Below are 23,439 nucleotides of genomic sequence, written 5' to 3' on the forward strand. Positions count from 1 at the left end.
CATTTTATGGGAGGTTTACCCAGGTGACCTTACGCTCACTGGAGCCTGAATCTGTGTGCATCTTCCTTTACCTGCATAGTCAGCCTTTTAAGTCCAAATGTGTCTTTTTAGCTGTCTCAGAAATACACAGGGAACTCAGATGTCAACTGCAGATGACAACAGAAACAGTAGGGAATCAGCAATCCGGACCTGCCAGAAGCTTAGCCTCCCAGATGAGTTCAAAGACACATGTGTCACTGGTTTCTCTCTTCAGTGCACTCTAGCCAGGAAGCCATGCCACCTAAGAGAATGTTCTAAGATCTGTATGTCAGAATAGGTTGTAAATGAGCGTCTGCTTTACACCTAACGTTCCACTTACAGGCAAGATTCCGATGCCCACTATAACCCAACATCGTATCAGCTGGCACATTACTTCAGATTCCCGGCAGCCTCCAGCATGCTAAATTTGAGCATCAAAGACGAAAATCAAGGAAGAACTTGAGGTAAAAGTCATGAAGTACAGACACAGGAATTATGTGAGGTATTTATTTTGTAACCATTAGGTTTAGTTTCCCAGTATCTGATCCCCAAAGACAAATTTTCAGGCTCCCACTTAATACCAACCAAAGTTCATACTGTTTGGCTACTTTAGGATGGCAAACATTTGAGGATAAGAGGATCACCTCCATAATCTGTACATAATTTGAAGAAAAGACATCAGAAGTTAGGATGGATAATGTTTGAGCATGCCTAACCCACTCTCTTGCATTTCACTCAAAATTAGTGCAGAGTTGCCATGGTAACCAATGGGTGAAAAAGAAGAGCTCAAAGATACATGTACTGAACAACATTTAATTTTTTGATGGTTAAATCGGTGGCTGGGCTTCAGTTTGGCACCATCCATGTCAACACTGGTACCATTCCATCAGTTTTCTTGCTGGCTTTGGTCATTCTGCATTCCTGTGGTGGACGCCATGTCCCAAAGAACCACATTCCAAAAAACATAACAGAAAACTGAAAAACAAAAAGAGCGGCTTTCAAGATTAAGATTTCTCCTACAAAAAGGAGCTAAATTGTAGAAAAAGGTATTTATATTTAGAGGTCTAACTCTAGCACCAGGCCAGGCCCTTGCTACCAACTCCTAAAATCTTGAATGGTGAGCCCCAATTTATGTGCTCAAAGGAAGACTTACTGTTGGAGGGCAGTAAGACATTTTTAAAAGTCTTCCTTGGTCTCAACCCACCTGGATCAAAGGAGAATGAAGAACACCAAGGACACAAGGTAATTACAAGCCCAAGAGACAGAAAGGGACACATGAACCAGAGACTACATCAGCCTGAGACCAGAAGAACAAGATGGTGCCCAGCTATAACCCATGACTGCCCCGACAGGGAACACAACAGAGAACCCCCGAGGGAGCAGGAGAGCAGTAGGATGCAGACCCCAAATTCTTGGACAAAGACCAGACTTAACGGTCTGACTGAGACTAGAAGGACCCCGGTGATCATGATTCCCATTCCTTCTGTTGGCCCAGGAGAAAAACCATTCCCAAAGCCAACTCTTCAGACAGGGATTGGACTGGACAATGGGTTGGAGAGGGATGCTGGTGAGGAGTGAGCTTCTTGGATCAGGTGGACACTTGAGACTATGTTGGCATCTCCTGCCTGGAGAGGAGATGAGAGGGTGGAGGGGGCTAGAAGCTGATAAAATAAACATGAAAAGAGAGAGTGGAGGGAGGGAGCGGGCTGTCTGATTAGGGGTAGAGCAATTGGGAGTAAGTAGCAAGGTGTATATAAGTTTTTGTGTCAGATACTGACTTGATTTGTAAACTTTCACTTAAAGCACAATAAAAATTAAAAAAAAAAAAAAGTTTTCCTATTTCCCTGGAAATCCCATGACCTTCTCTTACCAAGATTCCAAAACTACCCTCACTCATCCATCCTTCTCTCTCTCTCTCTCTTCTCCATGATTGCATTATTTTAGGTGCTAGAGGAGGAAAGACAAAGTGAATATGTTGTTGTTAGCTGTGGGCCAGCTGACCCTTGACTCATGATGAGCCCATGTACAGTGGAAACACTGCCCAGTCCTGGACTGCCCCCATGATGGTTGCAGACTGGACTGTTGTGATTCATAGGATTTTCACTGGCTGATTTTCAGAAGCAGATCACCAGACCTTTCTTCCTAGTCCATTTTAGTCTAGAAGTTCTGCTGAAACCTGTTCAGCATCATGGCAACACACAAGCGTCAGTGACAGACAGGTGATGGCTGCGCATGAGGCGCACTGGGTGGGAATCGAATCTGGGTCTCCCACATGGAAGGCTAGAATTCTACCACTGAACCACCAGTGCCCTTCCAAAGTGGATATACCAAAAAATCAAACCAAACCTGTTGCCTTCTAGTCGATTCTGACTTATAGTGACCCTACAGGACAGAACAGAACAGCCCCATAGAGTTTCCAAGGAGTGGCTGGTGGATTCGAACTGCTGACCTTTTGGTTAGCTGCCAAACTCTTAACCACTGTACCACCAGGGATCCAAAAGTGGATACAGAGGGACATAAAAAGATTTGGGAAATGCAAAAGCTGTTTGTGATAGTTGAAACATAAGGTTATACTAGGGACAATGGCAGGATATGAGGCAGGACAAACAGATTAGGGATAGATCACAGTAAGCCAGGAGCTTGGATTTTGTTCTTTAAATGACAGGAGGCAAAAATAAAAAGTTTTTAAGAAGGCTCAAGAAAAGGGAAAAGTTACCAACAAAGTATCTGTGAAAGTGGTTAAAGAAGGGTAGAAGATGTAATTTGCTGGAGGAAAAGAGCCTAAACCCTAGTCAATCTCCTAGTAAACATCAGCTCTGGTTTCTGAAATGCTAAATAAAGGCAGAGACAAACCAGCCCGCAGGGCAGGCACTAAATATTTTATTTTCATAACCATACACTCTGTTTTTCTCTTGTCTTTCTAGCTGTCTGTTCCAAATTAATGTCAAGACTACAGGAGGATTTGAAGACAGAAAATTCCCTTCTGCTGCCAGCTTTTAATGGGTGGCCTGGAGGACAGAGGTAGGGAATTCCTGGCACTTAGGCCACAGGGTAGCAGGTAAAGCAATACTGCTCTTTGTGCCAACCTTGATCCATAATGTCACCAACAGCCAACACTTCCTTGCCTCTCAGGGTTTGCCTCTGCTTCTTCCTGGACTAGGACCTGACTCCTGACCACTTTTGGTTCCCCACCTTGGGTGACCCCACTGTGGCACAGGCATGCCCTGCTCCCGTCCTTGCCCCAGGCCTGGCCAATGTCACCATTGCCTGATCTGGGGTATTCCAAATTAACAGACCTCAGTGTCATGATTCTCTCTTTAATTTAGAAGGGCCTTCTAGTCTGTATAATGCATGAGAAAAAAAATTAGGCTGTAAAATCTGAGAGGATAAGAACCTATCTTTACTATTCACCTCAGTAGCCCTGGTACATAGTGCACAGTAGGCCTTTAATAAATGAACAAGTAAAAAGTTCCCAAGCAATTTGGCAAATAAACCCAGGAAAGTTTTGGATGCCACATGGTCTGTATACTAACTGTCATGCATTCAAATCAAGCTTTCCCTGAGTGCCTGCTGGGTACTAGGACTATCCTGGTAAAGAGATCTCTGCCCTCAAGTACCTCCCAGCCTAGGAAGTAACAGTAAACAAGATAATCGCAGTAGCAGAGGAGCATACAGGGGCCGTGAGAGAGTAGAGAGAAAGAAGGATGTAGTTCTACCTGGAGAATTCAACAAAAACTTCAGCAAGGAGAGGGTATCTGAAATGGGTCCTGAAGAAAAAATAGGAGTCACTAAGTAGACAAGGCAGGGAAGGGCATTCCAGACTGCAGAAAATTGAGAGAACAAAGAGAAATTCAGTGAGACTGTGGCACAGGTCAGAACATGAGGCTGCAATGGTTGGCGGAGGCCAGATTATAAAAAACCTTGAGTGCCAGGCCATGGGCCTTGGATCTCAGCCAGTGGGGAGCAGCAAAGACGTTTTAAAGCAGAAAAGTGACACCATGAGAATATGTTTTTAGGACGGTAGTGGCTGTAACAACGGGCTCAAACATAGCAACAAATGTGAGGATGGCACAGGACTGGGCAGTGTTCATTCTATTGTACATAAGGTTGCTGTGAGTTGGAATCAACTCAATAGCACCTAAAAACAAGAAGTTTTGCCATTATTCTCAAATGAAGACATTCCAATAGTGTCTCCGAAGTGTTACATCACAGGTAAATGCTGCTAGAAACTTTTATAAGTTATAATCATACCTAACTGTATAGTCCAGTTAGTAAGAGAAACTATGACAACTGACTTAAAAACACAGTAATTTGACTAAACATCCCTAGAAAGATATACCCTAAGGACTAAAAGGACTGGAAAAAAAATCTTAAAAGATTTTAAGATAGTATTTCCTATAGTCAGTGGTAGTGTTGGTACTGTTACTCTTAGACTGCCATGAGTGTACGGTGGGATAAAACAAATAGTACTTATGTGATATTCCAATCCTGCCCTCTATTTTCCTGGTGTTGCTGAGAAGAAAGAGCCTCAGTGTGGGAGAAAGGACATATAGATATAAAGGAAATTTAGTAAAAATCCTGTAGTACTAAATAGGAATTGGAAGTAGCAGTATGAACTCATGATGTATCTTATCTTTAAAAAACAAACAAACAAAAACATATTTCCTGACTATAAACACTGAAAAGGCCTGAACACAATGACCACACCAGTTGCAGTAATCACCACTAGTGTATCCACTGTGATCTTGAAATACTATTTCCTCACTGAAAGGAACCAGGACTCCTTAGAGCAGTGGCTTAAGTCTGGGTCTGGGATTGGAAATGTTCAAAATGAGCCCAGAATATTCTGTCTTAATAGATAGCAAGGGAACTACCAGAGAGTACCAGGGTTGTGTCAGGAGCCAACTTGAAGGCTCCCATTGGGCAAAGATAGTGCAATTTGAGCATCGATAAGGATAATACTTGTAATGGACGGACACTGTTGGGGAATACTAGTAACCCAACTATTTTGAAAGCAGGCAAATAATGGGAAAGAATCACTTATCCTGACTTCCTTAAACAAACTGTACCACTAGGTAACCAAATAATAGTTGAAGGAAGTATTCTCATTAAAGAAGCATTCTAGTTAGTAAACAAAGAAAGAAGGACAGAATATCACCACTTGAAACCCCTAGTGAACGAATGAATCTCAGCACTGATCATCAACAGTCACTAACGTCAAAAAGAAACAATATGAGTTTCTGGATGGAAGAATTTAACACCACATATATTGCCAAAAAAAAAAAAATCAAACCTGAATCTGACCAAACCTTTGGATCCAACCACCAATTCATGGAAAACAGAGGGCAGGGCAACATGTTAATGACACCATGGAGATACAATCAGCAAAATCCAGACAGCGAGAAACTATAGGATAATGATTCTTCAAAAAATAATCAGCAAGGAAAAAAAGACAGGGAGGGAGATAAAGTAGTAATCTATAATTTAAAAGACCCTTAAGAGACATCAACCAATTGCAGTAAGTGAATCTTACTTGAATTTGATTCAAACAAACTGAAAAAAAAAAAAAGTTATGATATTTATAATACAATTTGCTATTCAAACACTTAAGGGTGTGACTATGATACTGTGGTAATGTTTTTAACGGGATGTCTTAGATTTACTTCCAAATAAAATGGGAGAAGAGATGGGGAATTGACAGCTGTAAGGTTAAAATAAGACTGACCAAGAGTTGGCACTTATTGAAACTAGATGATGGGTACCTGGGGATTCATTATACTATTCATCCTACTTTTGTCTGTTTAAAATTTTCCACTAAAAAAGGCTTAAAAAGGTTCCCTTATCTTCTATTGTCCTGAAGACCTACCTCAAAGAAGGAAGAACAAAGAAACAGCCCAGGAACTGAAAATGACATCTCTGGGCAGGGACATTTCAGACATGGTGTGGAAAGAAATAAGGGTCCTGGTAGAAAATAGAGTTAGCGGTGGCATGAAATTACGCTGTTTGGGTGCTCTGTGTTAAAAGGAATTACACTACATGATAAGTGATCATAGCATTGAATTAAAGTTGATTCCAGAATAAAAGAACTGATGTGTATAAGCCTAGTAAAAAGGTTTGTAACTTTGGCTTATGAAATGAATGCTCTTGACATAAGTGAAAGAATAATTGCATATAAACCCTGTGTATCAAATCAGGAGGGTTTTAATTACAAAAGAGCCTCTAGAAGCCCTTTGTTCATCTCTTATTAAAGCCCTTATCACACTGCAATATAATTATCTGTTGGCTGCCCTCCTCTGGACAGGCCCACTTGTCAACGCCCCTGGGAAGCCAGCTCTAATCTGGATGCAGCCCTTCAGATACTGCATCCCTCAAGCTAACGCTAGGGACAGTTTCCAGGCCTTAGCAGGGTCTTGGCTCACAGAAGAAATGGCCCTGGCCCTCAGGTGATAAATTAATAAAGACAGGAGAGAGGAAGAAAGAAACCAGATGTTCTTTATAATGATATTTCAATGACTTATGTAGGGATGGCTTCCCTGATTACAAGTAATTGGAGGCTTCCCTATGACCCTGAGATTCCAAGGAGAGAAGGGTTAATGCTCTCCCAGTAATCTGTTCCAGGCTAAGCCCCCAGATGCACAGATTTACATGGGGAAGGTTATCAGTGAGATTAGAAACCATTCTTTTTCGGTGAAAGCTGGGAGTCCAGAGATTACAGTAGAAGGCACAGCCAGCTCATACATCTGCAGTACCCGAGGCTCTGGACAGCCCCCCTCACTGGCAAAGCAATTGATGCTTCTGCCAAGGAGGCTCCAAAGAAGCTGTTCATCACTATCTCATCTGGAGGCTTGACACCCAAATGGAGGTACTGACACCGAAGTTTACAGATCTGAGCAAAGTCCAAAAGTATCAAATCTATATAAATCAGACCATGAGGTCTGCAAGGGCTATGAGGGCTAGGCTCTCCTCAGATGCCAGCCTCTGACTCTCCGAAGGGTTATAGCATCTGGGGCACTTCATCTGCAGCCTTCACAACCAATGGAAGTAACAAGCTGAAGTCCCAGCTCAGGAACAGGTAATGAGAGTTCCTTACCAGGTCTCATCAGAGTGATGTTGGGCACTCTGGAACAAGGAAGGCCTAGGCAACTGCTACCACTGGGGTCTCTACCTCTGTCCTTCTTCAACTGGGCTCAGATGTCCTTAGGTTCAGTGGAGCGAGCCCATATCACGTCATCGTGTCCCACAGAATAACCCATGTCTTCACCCTCACAAAAGCCAGGGGAAGCTGACCACTCTTCTCAGAAAAATGGCTGATTGCTTCTGTTCACCTTCAGGACCCAGTTCAAACAAGGCCCTCTGTGAAGCCTCCCCTAAGGCCAAATGGTCACCCCTTTCTGTGCTCCCACAATGCAGTTCACAACTTTGGCCATGGCACATCTCACACAACATGGTCATTATTTGTTTAGCTGTTTTACCCCTCAGACTGAGGCTCCTTCAGGACAGAGGCTGTATTTGATTTTCTGGTCCATAGTGGCCACACACTATCCTCAACATGTGAGTAAGAGAGTGACTGATAAAGGCTGGCATTCTCTGGGACGCAGTGAGCTGCAGCACCTCTGATAAAAGCTCATATCCTATAACTCTTGCCTTAATCTTGCAAAGAGTCACAAGCGCTCACCCAATATTAACTGAATTCTTGCTCCGTCTGTGCCAGCCTGGCACTGGCTAGGTACCAGGAAGTCTGAGACAAATTAGACCCGGTCCCTTCCCCACGCGCCTCAGTCTGAAGAAGAGATCCACCATGCCCCAGGACCTTCTCTGCTAATGGAGCCCATCTGCAGGATGAACTGAACAAGTGTGTAGACACACTGTAATGCAAATAAGCTACCACAAGCTCAACCTAAGGTGGTGGCCACTGTCATGAACTGTGTCCCCCCAAAATATCTGTCAACTTGGCTGGGCCATGATGCCCAGTATTGTGTGACTGTCCAACCATTTTATGTGACTGCCCATCATTTTATGTGATTTTCCTGTATGTTGTACACCCTATCACTACAATGTTATAGAATGGATTAACAGCAGTTATATTGATGAGGTCTACAAGATTGGATGGTATCTTAAGCCCATTTCTTTTGAGATATAAGAGAGAGAAGCGAGTAGAGAGACAGGGGGACCTCATACCGCCAAGAAAGCAGTGCTGGGAGCAGAGCGCAACCTTTGGACCTGAGGTTCCTGTGCTGAGATGCTCCCAGACCAAGGGAAGACTGATGCATCACAAGGACCTTCCTCCAGAGCCAACAGAGACAGAAAGCCTTCCCTGGAGCTGGAGCCCTGAATTCGGACTTCTAGCTTACTGAACTGTGAAAGAGTAAATTTCTCTTTGTTAAAGCCATCCACTTATGCTATTTCTGTTATAGCAGCACTAGATGACTAAGACAGCCACCAAAAAAATCCACTGGGGTAGTGGGAGGGAAATATTAGGACCTCTATATTTATTTTCTATTAAAAAATAAGAAATTAAGCTTTAATAGTTAATAGACAGATTAACAAGTTGTTGTTGGGTGCCACTGAGTTAATTTTTGACTCACAGCAATCCATGTGACAGAGTAGAACTGCCCCTAGTTTCTTCTAGGCTGCAATCTTTATAGTAGTAGTTCACCAGGCCTTTTTCCCACAGAGTTGCTGGGTGGGTTCCAGCAGCTCCAAACCACCACCCTCAGTTTAGAAGCTGAAGGGCTGCACCATCAGAGCTCCTTGACTGTCAACAGTATATGCAAATACTTCAAATATGCACATATCACAGACTCAAATGGCCTCAATGCCTTCACGTATTCATGCCTGTGTGTAAAACCCTTGCCTTGAGTATGGGTGAGATTTGTAACTTGATTATTTTTGTTAGTGGCTGTCTTTTTTTTTTTTTTTTTAATTGTTCCTGAAAATATACACCAATTCAACAATTTCTAATGTACAATTCAGTGACACTGAATACATTCTTCATGTTGTATAACCATCCTCACTCTCCTTTTCAAACTTCCTCCCCCACTGACATAAACTCACTGCCCCCTAAGCATCTTATCTAACCTTTGAGTTACTGTTGTCAGTTTGATCCCAGGTGGATAATTCTTTACATTAAGCATGATGCTCAGGGCAGACATTCTTTACTAATTAAACTAAACCTTTGTTTGGTTTAAAAAAGAATTCAGGGGATATTTTTGGTTTAAGGTTTAAATATTATCTCAGGGCAATAGTTTCTCGGGAATTCATCCAGCCCCAATGGTTCCAGAAAAGTCTAGCTGTGACTTGCTTTAACGCAATAGAATACAGCAAAAGGTGATGGACGTCACTTCCATAATTACATTATATATGATTGTAACTTCTATCTTGCTAACAGACTCTCTCTATTGACTCCCCCCTTGATGGCTTTCATGAAGTAAACTGCCATATGGAGAAGCCCACATGGCAAAGATCTGAGGGTGGCCTCCAGCCAACATCCAAAAAGGAGCTGAGGACCTCAGTCCAACAGGCCACAAGGAACTGAATCCTACCAACAACGATGTGAACTTGGAAGACAACTCTTCTTCATTCTAGCTTTTAGATGAGACCCCAGCCCTGGCCAATGCTTTGATTGCAGCCTTACGAGAGAACCTGGAGGAAAGGACCAAGTTAAGCTACACCCAGATTCCTAACCCGCAGAAACTATAAGGTAATAAATTTGTGTTCTTTAATCTGCTAAGTTTGTGGCAATATTGTTAGGCAGCAATAGGTATGTAACACAGTATTCAAACCTTTAATTGATAGGATGTACAATCAAAGAGACATGGAGACCTCAAAACTAAAGCACTTCTAAACCTGCAAATGTGGACTCCAGAGGGAAGCCAAAGGCCAGCAACGCTGGCAATGGAAGCCTGTACCTTTCGGTGGTTAAACAAACAAACAAAATCACCCAAAGAAATGGGAAAGTGAAAAAATCTCAGACTTTGGTTTTAGTTCCAGCTCTGCCTCTAAGAAGTAGGTGATTTTAGCCAACTCAGGCCTATTACACCCAGCCTTCTCATGTATACAATGGGGTTGACAGGGCTGGCAAAAGCAACCAATGAAAAGAGTGATCTGGAAAATGTTTTATAAAATAGAATGTGATATACACATGTTTGTTAAGAGTCTGGAAACCCTGGTGGCGTAGTGGTTAAGTGCTATGGCTGCTAACCAAAGGGTCGGCAGTTTGAATCCACCAGGCGCTCCTTGGAAACTCTATGGGGCAGTTCTACTCTGTCCTATAGGGTCTCTACGAGTTGGAATCGACTCAACGGCACTGGGTTTTGTTTTGCTTTTTTTGGTTAAGACTCTAGGCTCAGCTTTGCCATTGAACTCTGGGGTGGCACTGTCCTCCCATGGCCTTGGCTTCCAAACTATAAAAAGGAGAGGAAAGCCCATACCATCTCCAAGGGCTCTTTCTTTGATGCTAACACCACATGCTCATGTGAAGAGTCAGTGGGGAAGGTGGGCTGTGACATCTTACAGTTCCTTAGTCATTCCATTGTCTTACCAACAAGGCCACTGGGGAGGCCTCTGACCAATCACACTTGTCAGCTTGCAAGGGCTGCAACTCAACGCACAGGGAAAATCCATAGTTGTTTTTAAAAAAGTAAATAAAGGGTCAAGGGAAAGTCAGTGAGAACCTTACCTGAATCTGATTCAAACAAACTGAAAAAAAAAAAAGTTATGATACTTACAGTATAATTTGATATTCGACACTGAAGTATGTTTGATATTAAGGAGTTAATTTTTTAGGTGTGATTGTGGTACTGTGATTATGTTTTTTAAAGTCGCTATCTTTTATAGAAATGTAATCTAAGTATTTATGGATGAAAAAATAGGATGTCTTAGATTTACTCCAAAGAACCACCAAATTTCAAAACAAATTACTGACTCACTCTAAGAAGAGAGCAGTAGCTTTGATTATTTTGCTGAGCACCTTAACTGTGTGTGAAGAGCTTTTATAAACATTATCTCTAATCTTCACCACAATCTGGTAATACAGATTTTATCACCTTTATTTTGTAGATAAGGAAGCTGAGGCTCAGAGACAGTAAGCCCTTTGCCCAAAACACACTGCTAGTACATGGTAGGGCTGGGATTTAATTTTAATTCTATTTGATTTTAAAGGCCCTGGTCTTCACACCACATCCTGCTAGGAGACAGCAACTTGGGTGGGAAGGACAGCCTATGATTACAAAACACAGTGGAGGTTCTCGGTCCACAGGGAGATCAGTATGGCTTCATTCATTCATTCTGTAAACATATACCGAGACCAATTGTATACCAGGCCATATAGCAGTCAATGAGGACACAGAGTAACATTCATTCTTGCTCTTATGGAGCTGAGTCTAACTGGGGAGATACACTCAAATGAATGAATAAATGAGTGAACAAACAAATGGATGGGCAGATGGACACACAGACAGTCCAAGATCAGTGTTTCAAGCACTGATGTGTAATCCAAGCGGTAATGGGATCACAAGGTAAGGAATGACTGTTGGAAGGGAAGAGCATTTCAGACAACTGGAACAGCATGTGCAAAGGCAAGCAGCTCAGCATGGATGCAAGGATCAGGCCACAGAAGAGCTGAGTCTTTTGCCTGTGATCCAATTCACTTTGCTAACTACAGTTAGTTGAGTCATCAAAGAGGTCTTAAGAACAAACCAGGCATGAAAATTTGTAAGTATTGAGAAGAACCCCTCGAGTAATTTGAGAGGTCACACTCAGGATCTAATCTGAGAAGTCACAGAGAAACTGGAAAAAACCACCAGGAATGGGGCCAAATGGAACAACCCCAGATTATACTGTGCTGTTGGAAAGGTAGAAGAAGGAGAGCAGAGAGGATGCTGGGACCAAAAGGCAAGACCTCTTACAGAAAAATCTAAGCTCACACTTCTTAACCCTCTAAGGCCAACACCATGTGGAATTTCAAAGTTGAAATCTTCGACAAGAGGGACACATTACACAGACACCACACTCAACTGTGCAGAAAGATAAAGGGTTTGGATGTTAACAGTAACGGCGCTGATGCACATGCCCATTTTTACTGTACTGGACAACAAGAAATAAAAATATAATCTCTTACTTTCCTCTTTAGCTGGACTTGGCTGCTGTAACTGTTTGGTTTGGAGTCCCTGTAGTCGGGAAATGATCCATCTCTGGTGCATCAAAAAAGTATGCCTGGAATAAAGGAAAACAACGAGGGCAGGGAAGAAACAGTGGCCCAGGTGAGTGTTCTTCTAGACTCCATGCCAACAGCACTTTTGGGCTCTCACGGCCCCTCCATTTCCCTCTTCCACATCTGTCACTACACTGAATTACAAGCGTCTGTTTACGTCTGTCTCTCTTACTCAAATCTGAGTGCCTTTTTCAACTTTGCTGCTGTCGTTAGGTGCCGTCAAGTTGGTTCTGACTCGTAGCGACCCTGGGTACAACAGAACAAAATGCTGCCCAGTCCTGTGCCATCCTCACAATCACTGTTATGCTTGAGCTCATTGTTGCAGCCACTGTGTCAATTCGTGTTATTGAGGGTCTTCCTCTTTCTTAAACTTAGCTACCATTTACATCATCTGACCGAAACCTCATAACCCTGTGAGGCAGTTATTATTACCCTCATTTGACAAATGAAGAAACTGAGGATCAGAGAAACTGTCATTTGATCAAGTACACATAGCTAATGCGGGGTGGAGCCAGGATGCAAAATTAGGTCTGTCTGACTCCAAAGCTCAAGCTCCTGTTGTTCTTGTTAAGATACTATGAGTTGATTCCAACTCATAGTGACCCCATGTAACACAGCAGAACTGCCCCATAGGGTTTTCCAGGTGGTAATCTTTATCAGAGCAGATTGCCAGGTCCTTCCTCCCGCAGAGCCGCTGGATGGGTTCAAACCGCCAACCTTTTGGTTAGCAGCTGAGGGCTTAACCATTGCACCATCAGGGCTCCTTCTAAAACTCTTAATCACTACATTTTATGGACTTTCCTCTGGGGCAAGGACTATGTCCTTCTTCATCTCTGTGTCACCAGCACCTTGCACAGGGCACAGCACACTATGTAAATGATCAATATTTAATGAACCGAACCATGACAGATTGTTACTAAACCAGTCAGCTCTCTGCAGACCTTTAAAACAAAGTGCTAGGCATGGCTTACCTCATAATTCTTCAGCTGGAAAATGAAAGGTTTCATAAGTGCTTCCACTCACCATCTATACTTTAACTGTCACAAATCAGAAGGAGGTGGAGGAGAAAAGACATTAGGGAGAACCTTTCCACCTATGTTTCAAGGTCTGAGAATCCCAACTTTAGCCCAGAAGAACACCTAGCTCACCAGCCTCTTTATACTGGTTGCTCACAAGAAAGTGACTCAGTTAATATACCAAGGACCACTGCACACTCATGCTTCCCCCCTGGAGTCAGTACCTAATGAAAGTAAAAGACAAAACGCCACCCAGTCAAGAGCCATTTCACCAGCTCTGCTCCCTATTAGCCACAAGGGGGCACCAACACAACACGGTGGAGCTTTCCACAACATAGTCCATATTAACTCTTCAACAGTCCTTTTCAAAAATGTTCCCTCTGATGCCTTTTTCTGCAGATTGTCTAGCCTGCCCCATTCTCAGAGGAACTCCATTACTTTTAAAAAGTCCCCTTCCTGCAGCTGTTTTCTGAGGCAGAGAAAGAACAGTCCTAACAAGGTAGGAACAGGGCCCGTAACGCCAGTGTTGGGTCCTCCATTCTCTTGCAGGTGCACTGAGCCACAAAGCCCCATAGGCAGGAACCATGCCTTTCTTCCAAGCCACTGGAGGAAACCCTCATCAGGCTGACTGAGCTAGGAGGCCCAGGTTCTCAATCTGGCTCTGCTACCAACTTGCTCTGTGACTTTGGGCAAGTCATTCCAACCCTCTGGGCCTCCATTTGCTTATCTGTAAAATGAAAGAATTGGAAAAGATGATCTCCAGGAACCTGTCCTTGAACAAGCTATAATTCTATGATTCATTTACTCATTAATCCCCAAAATACTCAATAACAACCACAGCTATCATTTGGGGAGTGCCTATTGTATGCCAGGTATATACCTCATTATCATTCTGCTCCTTAACCCTGTAACAGGCAACTTATCTTCATTTTAAAGATGAGAAAGTGAGGTTCAAAGAGATAGAGATTTCCCTAAGGCTACACAACTAATACGTGTCTTAGCTATGATTTGAATCCAGCTGTGTCCAGCTCCAAAGTCTATGCTCTTCTATTCTCCAATGCAGCCTGCAATTTGCCACTTATGCAGAGAGAGCCTGGGTGGCACAATTAGTCTGGGATCAGCTACTAGCCTGATTAGCGGTTCAAACCCACCCAGCAGCTCCACAGAAGAAAGGCCCAGCCATCTGCTTCCATAAAGATGACAGCCAAGAAAATCCTATGGAGCACTTCTACTCTGTAATACTGGGTTGCCATGAGTCAGGGGCTGATACCACGGCAGCTAATAACACGACACAGGCACTGTGGATCCAGGTACTGGAGGCCCTGAGGGTAAATCATACCAGAGCAGGCTCTCTAGCTGTTGGGGCAGGAGTGCCAACCAGCGGAAAGCTAGCGCACAGGACCCTCTAGTATCAGCGGTAACCACCTCAATCATGGGCTTATGCATCTCCAAACACGGGCCAAGGACACATGCTCTAGGTGCTTCCTTGGTCATCCCTCCAGGTGTGTTCTAGAACAAACTTAGAGATTGTTTACATGTGGAGTGCCCAACGGCCCTCAGCAGATGTGGTACTGTCACATGCTTCACTGCACTAAGGCAAAAACACCAACCTGTATTCTCCAGGGGACAGTGAGAAAGCCAAGCTGTCTGGTTCAGCCGGGGTCCCTCAGCTCAAGTAACTCCCCCGCCAATTCCTCTCTCTGCCCTTCCAATAATAATAATGTCTTCCGTTTATGTGGCTTGTCATATTTTTCAGGTTGCATACAATATCGCTCAATCTTTACAACAACACTAAAGATGTTACTACAGCCTGATCAGCTCCTTTTTCTAAGTGAGGAGCCAGAGAGGGATTAGAACCAAAGCAGGGAGTGGTGGGGCTGGGATTAAAACCCAGGCCTTCCAAGTTCTGGGTCAGCGCTCTTGCACTGTCCATCTCCTCTGAAGAGAAAGGAGGCAATCTCCAGTGTGGAGAACAAAACCCAGGCATGGTGGGCCCCTGGCTAATTATGTCACCACAGGTTGGCTCCCTTACTAGGGTAGAAAACTGCGCTTTTCCCTCCAGGAAGTAGCTGACACATAGTAGGCGCTCTGCACCACGCAATTACCGCAGCGCTCCATCATCCAATCTGCCCTGCTCCTCTGATTCCCTTACAGAGCTGAACAAGGTAATATCTTTTCTCCTGCTTCCTTTTCTCCACCAGCTTCTCAGTCAGATATGTAACAGGTAAAAAAGTTCAGGAGATGGTAAGATGCCAGTGAGAGACAGTTATGTAGTTACAATGGAAACGGGCACTGTCTTTAAAGTGGGAGACTTGAGTTTTAGTCCACTCAATAGTTGTGTAGCCTTGGACAACTCTTATTGGGCCCTAAAGAAGAAAAGAACAGACTAGCCCTGGCAGTTTCTGATTAAATGGGGCTCTTTTAATAACTTCCTTACATCTAAAGTGCTCCTTACAGCATAAGAAGGGCTATCACAGCCATCTTGCCACATCTCACAGAACCTCTATGACAGGTGAGGAAACCAAGGCTCTGAGAGTTATGTCATTTGCCTAGGCTCATAACACTAAGAGCTCCCAGTCTAGCACTCTTTCTACTTATTATAACGCTCTCTTTCAGAAAGTTCCTGAGGCAAGACAAACAAGTACATCCTATCTTTCATGCCATTTGCCCTAAAAGAGAGTAGGGTGCATAGGAGATAAAAGATCCTGCCACAGGTACCATTGAAATAGGCTCCCAATAATAGTGAAGGTAACACTTCCTGCTCCATCGTCCAGTCTGCCCTGCTCCTCTCTATCCCTCACAGAACTGAACAGGGCAATGGCTTTTCTTCTTCCTCCTTCTTTTCCCCAACTTCTCAGCCAGCTAGAAGGAAAAAATTCAGAAGAGAGGGGAAGATGCCAGTGAGAGGCGATTAGTTACAATGAAAAGGATGTTCTTCTTCAGAAGGCAGAAGAGTCATAGCAGCATTTCAAGGGGTCGACCCAGAGACTCCAAGCGCCAGAAACTGGTAGTGTCACTCTGCCAGGAGTCAAACCAACAATTTTGTCTCCAGAGCTTAATGCTAAGGCACATGTGAGATGCACATAAACCAGGTCTACATTTCAGAACTCTGCACTTTGTATGAGGCTTGTTTAATAAAATACAGGGATCTCACTAATGAGTCATGGTTGTCTATGCAAAAACACGAAAGATCATATGGCATCAAAGAAACACCTACTCCCTCAACTGCAAAGGTTGACCATAGGTCTAGACATGTGCTATGTGGACATGTTCTAGGTGCTTCAAGACATCTCAGGGACATGTCCTTTCCTTCATCTTAACATCTTCACCTTAACATTCTTGGGGTCTGATTTTATTCAAAAGTTGCATCAGGGCTTGCTAAGTCCATAAACAGCAATGTACACAGAAGATATTAAACCGTGTCTCCTTGGGATCAAAGGAAAGGGAACAATCTTTTGTTGCAAGAAGTATTATACCCATGTTACAGGTTAAGAAATTAAGATTCAGAGAAGTCGGGCAACATGCCCAAGCTCACACAGCCAGTGGGTAACAGGGCTGGTCTTCAATCTAGACCTATCTGACTCAAAAGGCACATGCTCTCCCTAAAGACACCTAAACACATGAAATAAAAAACTGATTTAAATGTTCACCTTTAATCATATTCCTATATTTAACTTCATTCCCAATCTTTCTATGAAATGTTAAATTTCAAAAATCTTTGTACGTATGTACAGAAAACCAGCAAAGACATCCAAAGGCAGGACTCCCCCCATTCCTGCCACCCAACCCCATTTCTAGACCCTTATCCACCCATACCTCCCTCTGGCCAGATACCAAATCTTAACCAAATTTCAGAAATTAGGTAAAGCCAGATATTACAATGAAATTCCCATAACTCGACCACTCCCCACCCAGGGGAGTCTATTTTAAATGATAATTATTTCACTGAGCCATCTTAAAAGCAGCATCATGTCTAACAGTTTGAGGTCATTTAGCTTTTGCATATAAAGCACACCAAAAGAATACAGGAACGAGATCATACCAAACAGCCCACAGAGAGAAGCATATGAAGCAGCACAATCGTCACAATTGTGGCCAATGCAATGCGCCGGTTATCTTCACGAACAGCTGGCCAAAATGTCATTGCCAAGACGGATCCTGAGATGCCCAGGGCAACCATGACTAGAATCCAACGAACAGCTTTCTGGGGGATAATCCACAGTATCTGAAAGAAGAGAAAAGGGGGGGAGGAGGGGCTCTTTGGCGGCATTTCAGAAAGGCATTTGTTCATTCCAGGCACATATGTTTATAACGGCCCCTGAGCCAATCAGCGCCTGGGCCCCGCTGCCATTCTGGTTTTTCAGTGCAGCCTGGAAACACCACCAGCATGCAGACTGAGACGAATGCTTTCATAATGAAGGGCCTGAGATTTAGTGAAGGCACTTGGCTCCCCAACCCCATCCATGCTCAACCTCTAAAGTCAAAGGGATTCTTTAGGAGCACATGAGACTTAGGTGTTAGGGTGGAAATAATGATGGTAGCTGAATTTTCAACCAAAAGCAAGTCATCGCTCAGAACCTGCTCGATAAGTGATGGTACTTACTGCCGTGGGGATATAAATGAAGAGTGAATATCCATAGACGCACACAATCTCCAAAAACGAATACGAAACAATGTTCATAACTTTGCTGTTTCTCCACACAAGAAAACCCCAGAGTGCAAGAGGAACCAGCCAGGCGTAGGCGTAGATGACTGTAGCTGCTATGGACACTGAGGAGGAGAGGACACAAGTTTTAACCCCCACCAAGCCTTTAATACACTACTAGAGCACCGCCAATACTGCACTGTTGTTGTTGCTGTTCGCTGTCGGGTCGATTCCAACTCATAGCGACCCTATAGGACAGAGTAGAACTGCCCCACAGGGTTTCCAAGGCTGTCATCTTTACCGGAGAGATTACCAGGTCTTTTCTTCCGTAGAGGCGCTGGGTGGGTTCAAATCACCCATCTTTCAATTAGCAGCCAAGTGCTTAGCCATTGCACTATCAGGGCTCCTCTGCTAACACAGTACGGTACTTATTTCCTAATGTGTCCATCTACTTCCTTGGACCATGGGATCCTTGAATGTAGGGATCATGTGTTTCTAACTGGTCTTCACAGTCCCTGAGCCTAGTACCCTGCCTGATGCCTAGAAGGTGCCCTATAAATGTTTGCTGAATTAATCAATCTTTAACATTTGTCTTTGTGGTGATGACCAGTAGTCTCTCCAATGGTTTTTATAATTCATTTAATAACTAACAACTAATATTATTAAACAACAGAATTAGGTAACTGAAATGCTTCAGAGGAGGACCACACTGCAAGTGTTTAAATATACTGAGCATTTCAATCAAATAAAAACCAAATATCCCCTAGGAAGAACACGTCCTCTTTCCTAGTGTAACAAGAGCTGACATTGATTTCTTTAGCAAATTTATTAAAATGCCCTGGGTACAGATTAACTTGCTCTGCATGCAATTTAGAGTTCCTCCTGTCTCCAAAATGGGGAGTTCCAGCTCATTGATGAATTGCTGGAAATATTCTCCAGTTTCGCTTTCTGCTTTAAATAATTCTGTCTCTGTGGTGGAAATGCTATTTAGCGGCTCCTCAGAGCAGCAATGTTCAGTATATCACTGTCCCTCCGTCCTCCTCCTCCTCCAGTAGCAGCACGCTCTAGAGGATTCGTTTTTCCTCTTCTGGAGTGGAGGATCATAAAACGTGGCTGATCCCACAGCACTAGCTTTTCCCACATGGAAATCAGCAGGTAATTCACTTAATGCTCTTGGCAAGAACAAAGGCACACTGAGCAATTACAGTCAGACTCTGGTCAAGACATGTGATTGCCCAACAGTTTGAGCTCCCAGAGCAGTTTTTATACTTTGGGAACTCCTCGTTTAGCCAAATGTAATTTTGCTGACATATTTATTGCCTTTTTCTCAGAGAACTGAGAGAAGGGGAATGGAATGACTACTACAGCTATTGGGACCTAGGCATCGCATTGAGGGCTTTACTGAGAGGCAAAGTAGCTAGTAGTCAGGGGCACAGACTACCCAGACTATGGGCTCACATCCTAGCTCTGCTACTTATTAGCTGTGCAACTCTGGGTGGTAAGTTACTTAACCTTCCTGCCTCAGTCCCCTCATCTGTAAAATGGGAATAATAGTATACTACTGCGCAAGATTATGAGAATTAAATGAGTAAAGATTATGATAAATAAATGCTCAACCAGAATTAGTTTTTTATATTCTTTACTAATATGTAGACATATTTTTTCATATAATCCGTATCTCCATTTTAGAGATGAGGAAACAGCATCAGAGAAGTTAATTGGTTTGTTCAAGGTCACATAATTAATAAGTGGTAGACGCAGGATCTGATCCCAGATCTGACTCATACTCTTTTTTTTTGGTGGGGGGTGGTTAATAGCTGTAACTCTTTTTTTTATTGTGCTTTAAGTTTACAATTCAAGTCGGTCTCTCATACAAAAACTTATACATGCGATTTGTGAACTTTCACTTAAAGCAAAATAAAAATTTAAAGAAAAGCATACACGCATTGTTACGTGACCCTAGTTGCTCTTCCTACAATGTGACAACACACTCCTTCTCTCCACCCTGTATTCCCCATGTCCGTTCAGCCAGCTTCTCTCCCCCTCTGCCTTCTCATCCTGCCTCCAGACAGGAGCTGCCCACAGAGTTTCATGTGTCTACTTGAGCCAAGAAACTCACTCCTCACCAGTATCATTTTATGTCTTATAGTCCAGTCTTGACTCATACTCTTTATGTAAAATGGAAACATGTTTACTGACAGGACCAATGACTACCTTACTGGTACATACATCTCATCACTCCCCGATATTGGGATGCCCAACCAAGAGAACAGATAAAGATCCTTCTGAGCTCCCAGACCCCCAGGCAGCAGAAGTCACTCTTCGCCATCGGTATACCAATACACACCACCTCCAATATAAACACATTGTTTATAATACTCATTTCCCTGTCTTCCCTTACTTAACCATTAAGCTACTTAAAGGCAGGGTCTATATCTCATGAATAACATTGAGCTAAACTCAAGCCAAAGGTCATTGATAAGTGGAGTTAGGACTAAATCCAGGTCTGACTTCTAAACTTGTCCTGACTCCACAATGCAGAAGGAGAGAACAGAAGAAAAGTGGGCACGGAATGAAAAGAGGAAAGAAAAAGAAGGAAAGACATTTTATTTACTTATTTACACACACTAAATACATATATACATACACATACATATATATGTACACATAAATAGCAATAACTCACTGCTGTCGAGTCAATTCTGACTCATGCTGACCCTATAGGACAGAGTAGAACTGCCTCATAGGGTTTCCAAGGAGCAGCTGGTGGATTCGAACTGCCGACCTTTTGGTTAGCAGCTGTAGCTCTTAATCACTATACCACAAGAGCTCCATCAACAGGAATAAAAGGAAAAAACCTGTTGCTGTCGAGTCAATTCCAACTCATAGTGACCCTATAGGACGGAGCAGAACTGCCCCATAGAGTTTTCAAGGAGTGCCTGGTGGACTCAAACTGCCGACCTTTTGGTTAGCAGCCATAGTGCTTAACCACTACACCACCAGGGTTTCCATAAATAGTAACAGTTAATATTTCTTGTACCCTTTTTATATTCTTAACATAACCCTATAATATGGGTTTATTATTATTCTCATTTCACTGATGAGGAATCTGAGGCTGAGAGAGTTGAAGTGAAAAGTAATGCAGCTGAAATGTGAAGCCAGCGTTCTGGTCCCAGAGCCCACGCTCTCATCCAGTCTGCTGTGTGACCTCTCAATAGGAAGGCAGGGAGGGAGCGAGGGAGAGAGCTGAGAAAGTGGCACAGAAGGTCAATTTTCTACAAAGTCAACTTCCTCATTTTGGGGAGGTAGTCATCAGAAAGTTCCTAAAAGCTGTTTTTTTAACTACCTAATGCTAATACAAGAAAGAAAGTTTTAAAACAAGAACGTCATTCATGCATCCATCACTAGGACGCATCCATCACCAGGATTCATGTGTTTCTGCGTGTTCCCTTCCAGATCTTGGTCATTTGCAGTCTTCTCTTTAACAAAGTTGCTACCATAGCACAGGCATAATTTTGGATTATCAGTTTTCAGTGCTGCTCTAGATGCTTCATAATTAGTGGCTACAGACTATCCCAGCTAGGTGAGCCGTCTCAACTTAAACGATAACGCTCTTACTGTTTCCAACATTTGGATAATGCCGATAATGTTACATGAAGCACTTCACGCACATTGCTTTTTACTCATTTTGTGCATTTTTCTTAGGATAAATTCCAATTGCTATTGGTCCCTGCCTTAAAGTTTTCCAAAAGATTATGTGGACTTATACCGGTGGGTGGCAAACTCTGCGACGGAATGTTGGAACCTTAAACACAGAAAGCCGGGGCGGCAGTACCCAGAGAGAGGGGCCTGAGAATTCACAGGGGGTAAAAGGAATTCATGGTTGTACCGACAGCATTCCAAATGAATCAGACTATTCACTCACCTTTTCGGAATTGGGGCACATAATGGTAAGTCTTCTCTCCCAGATGGATTAAGAAGTTGGAAAGATTCCCACTAATTGCTATGGCAAAGACCAATGTGGCACATATCCAAAAGGGGCCTGCAACGGAAACCAGAAAATTCAGAGACAAGGAGAGGAAGCACCAGCCTTTAAATTCTTAGAGAATAATTTCTTATCTCCCTCACCCTATTCATGCAGGCAAGGGAAAATGAATTTTAGACACAGTCAACACTTATTTAATGGGACTTTTCTCTTTTAAAAGGTTAAAACACAATTTGGTAATTAGCTGCCTTAAGTTAAAGACGGGAGGGCCTGAAATGCAAAGGCCAAAACACCTTCCACAATTAGGTGAATAAAGATACTGATTTGTTTATAGCTACTTTTATTGGAGGATCATCAAAAAACCCATGGACATTTTGTTAACCCTTCACCATCAGGATACAGGAAGCAAACATTACTTTCCTTATCTAAGTGCCAAATGTTAACGCCAGAAGAAAACAAATCAGAGGTCGTCTGCAGTAGAAATGAAGACCGGGGCACGCAGAACACTTTGGGGCAGAATTAATTTAATATATGAGTTCACCATGGCTCTGTGTGTGGGGGTGTCTGTTTGGGCTTTTTCCTTCTTTTTTTTTAATGAGAAAGTAATACATGTACACAGTTCAATGTTCAAAAAGTACAAACTATTCATTTCCCCTCCCCAGAGCTCATCACCATAACCAGTTCCTGGCCTGCCAGAGATAGTCTATATATATAACAGCAAATGCATGTGTGTGTGTGTATGTGTATGTACGTATTTTATATAAACAATAACACACATATGTATCCTACTCTGTACTTATCCATTTTTACCTTCATATATCCTGGAGAAGTTACCATAGTCGTTCATAAAAATCAGTTTATTCTCAGGCAAGTAAAAGAAACAAGGGCATCCAAATTGGTAAGGAAGAAGTAAAACTGCCCCTATTTGCAAATGATGTGATACTATACATAGGGAACCCAAAAGGCTTCACAAGAAAACGACTGAAACTAATAGAAAGATTCAACAGAGTCGCAGGATACAAGATAAACATACAAAAATCAGCTGGATTCCTATACACCAATGAAAAGAACTATGAAAAGGAAATCAGGAAACCAATACCATTTATAATAGCCCCTAAAAAAATAAAATGCTTAGGAATAAATCTAACCAGGGATGCAAAAGACCTTTACAAAAAAAAACTACAAAACACTACTGCAGGAAACCAAAAGAGACCTATGTGAATGAAAAAACATACCATGCTCAGGAATAGACTCAACACTGTGAAAATGTCAATTCTACTCAAAGCAATCTACAAATACAATGCAATTCTGATCCAAATACCAACAGCATTCTTTCACAAGATGGAAAAACTAATCATTAACTTTATATGGAAAGGAAAGAGGCCCCGGATAAGCAGAGCACTACTGAAAAAGAATAAAGTAGGAGGACTCACACTACCTGACTGACCTCAGAACCTTCTGTACAAGCTACGGTAGTCAAAACAGCCTGGTACTGGTACAGCAACAGACACATGGACCAATGAAACAGAATTGAGAACCCAGATGTAAATCCACCCACCTACAG

General features: G+C 42.8%; 1 protein-coding gene across 3 annotated transcripts in view; it reads right to left on the minus strand.

The window, feature by feature from the left end:
* Positions 1-811: 811 nt before the first annotated feature.
* Positions 812-23,439, minus strand: part of YIPF1 (Yip1 domain family member 1) — a 40,795-nt gene continuing 18,167 nt past the window's right edge. For 2 of the 3 annotated variants that reach the window (XM_049879310.1, XM_049879309.1), the window contains 5 exons: positions 21,816-21,932; positions 17,849-18,015; positions 17,288-17,470; positions 12,137-12,231; positions 812-993 (listed from right to left, as the gene is read on the minus strand). In XM_049879310.1, coding sequence (XP_049735267.1) covers positions 12,145-12,231; positions 17,288-17,470; positions 17,849-18,015; positions 21,816-21,932 — 554 coding nt within the window. In that variant the 3' untranslated portion in view covers positions 812-993; positions 12,137-12,144. Of the gene's footprint in view, positions 994-12,136; positions 12,232-15,963; positions 16,108-17,287; positions 17,471-17,848; positions 18,016-21,815; positions 21,933-23,439 lie in introns of those variants that run through there. The other variant, XR_007516653.1, reaches the window with a different exon arrangement.

This window comes from Elephas maximus, chromosome 3 (genome assembly GCF_024166365.1).
Source record: "Elephas maximus indicus isolate mEleMax1 chromosome 3, mEleMax1 primary haplotype, whole genome shotgun sequence".
Classification (NCBI taxonomy): domain Eukaryota; kingdom Metazoa; phylum Chordata; class Mammalia; order Proboscidea; family Elephantidae; genus Elephas; species Elephas maximus.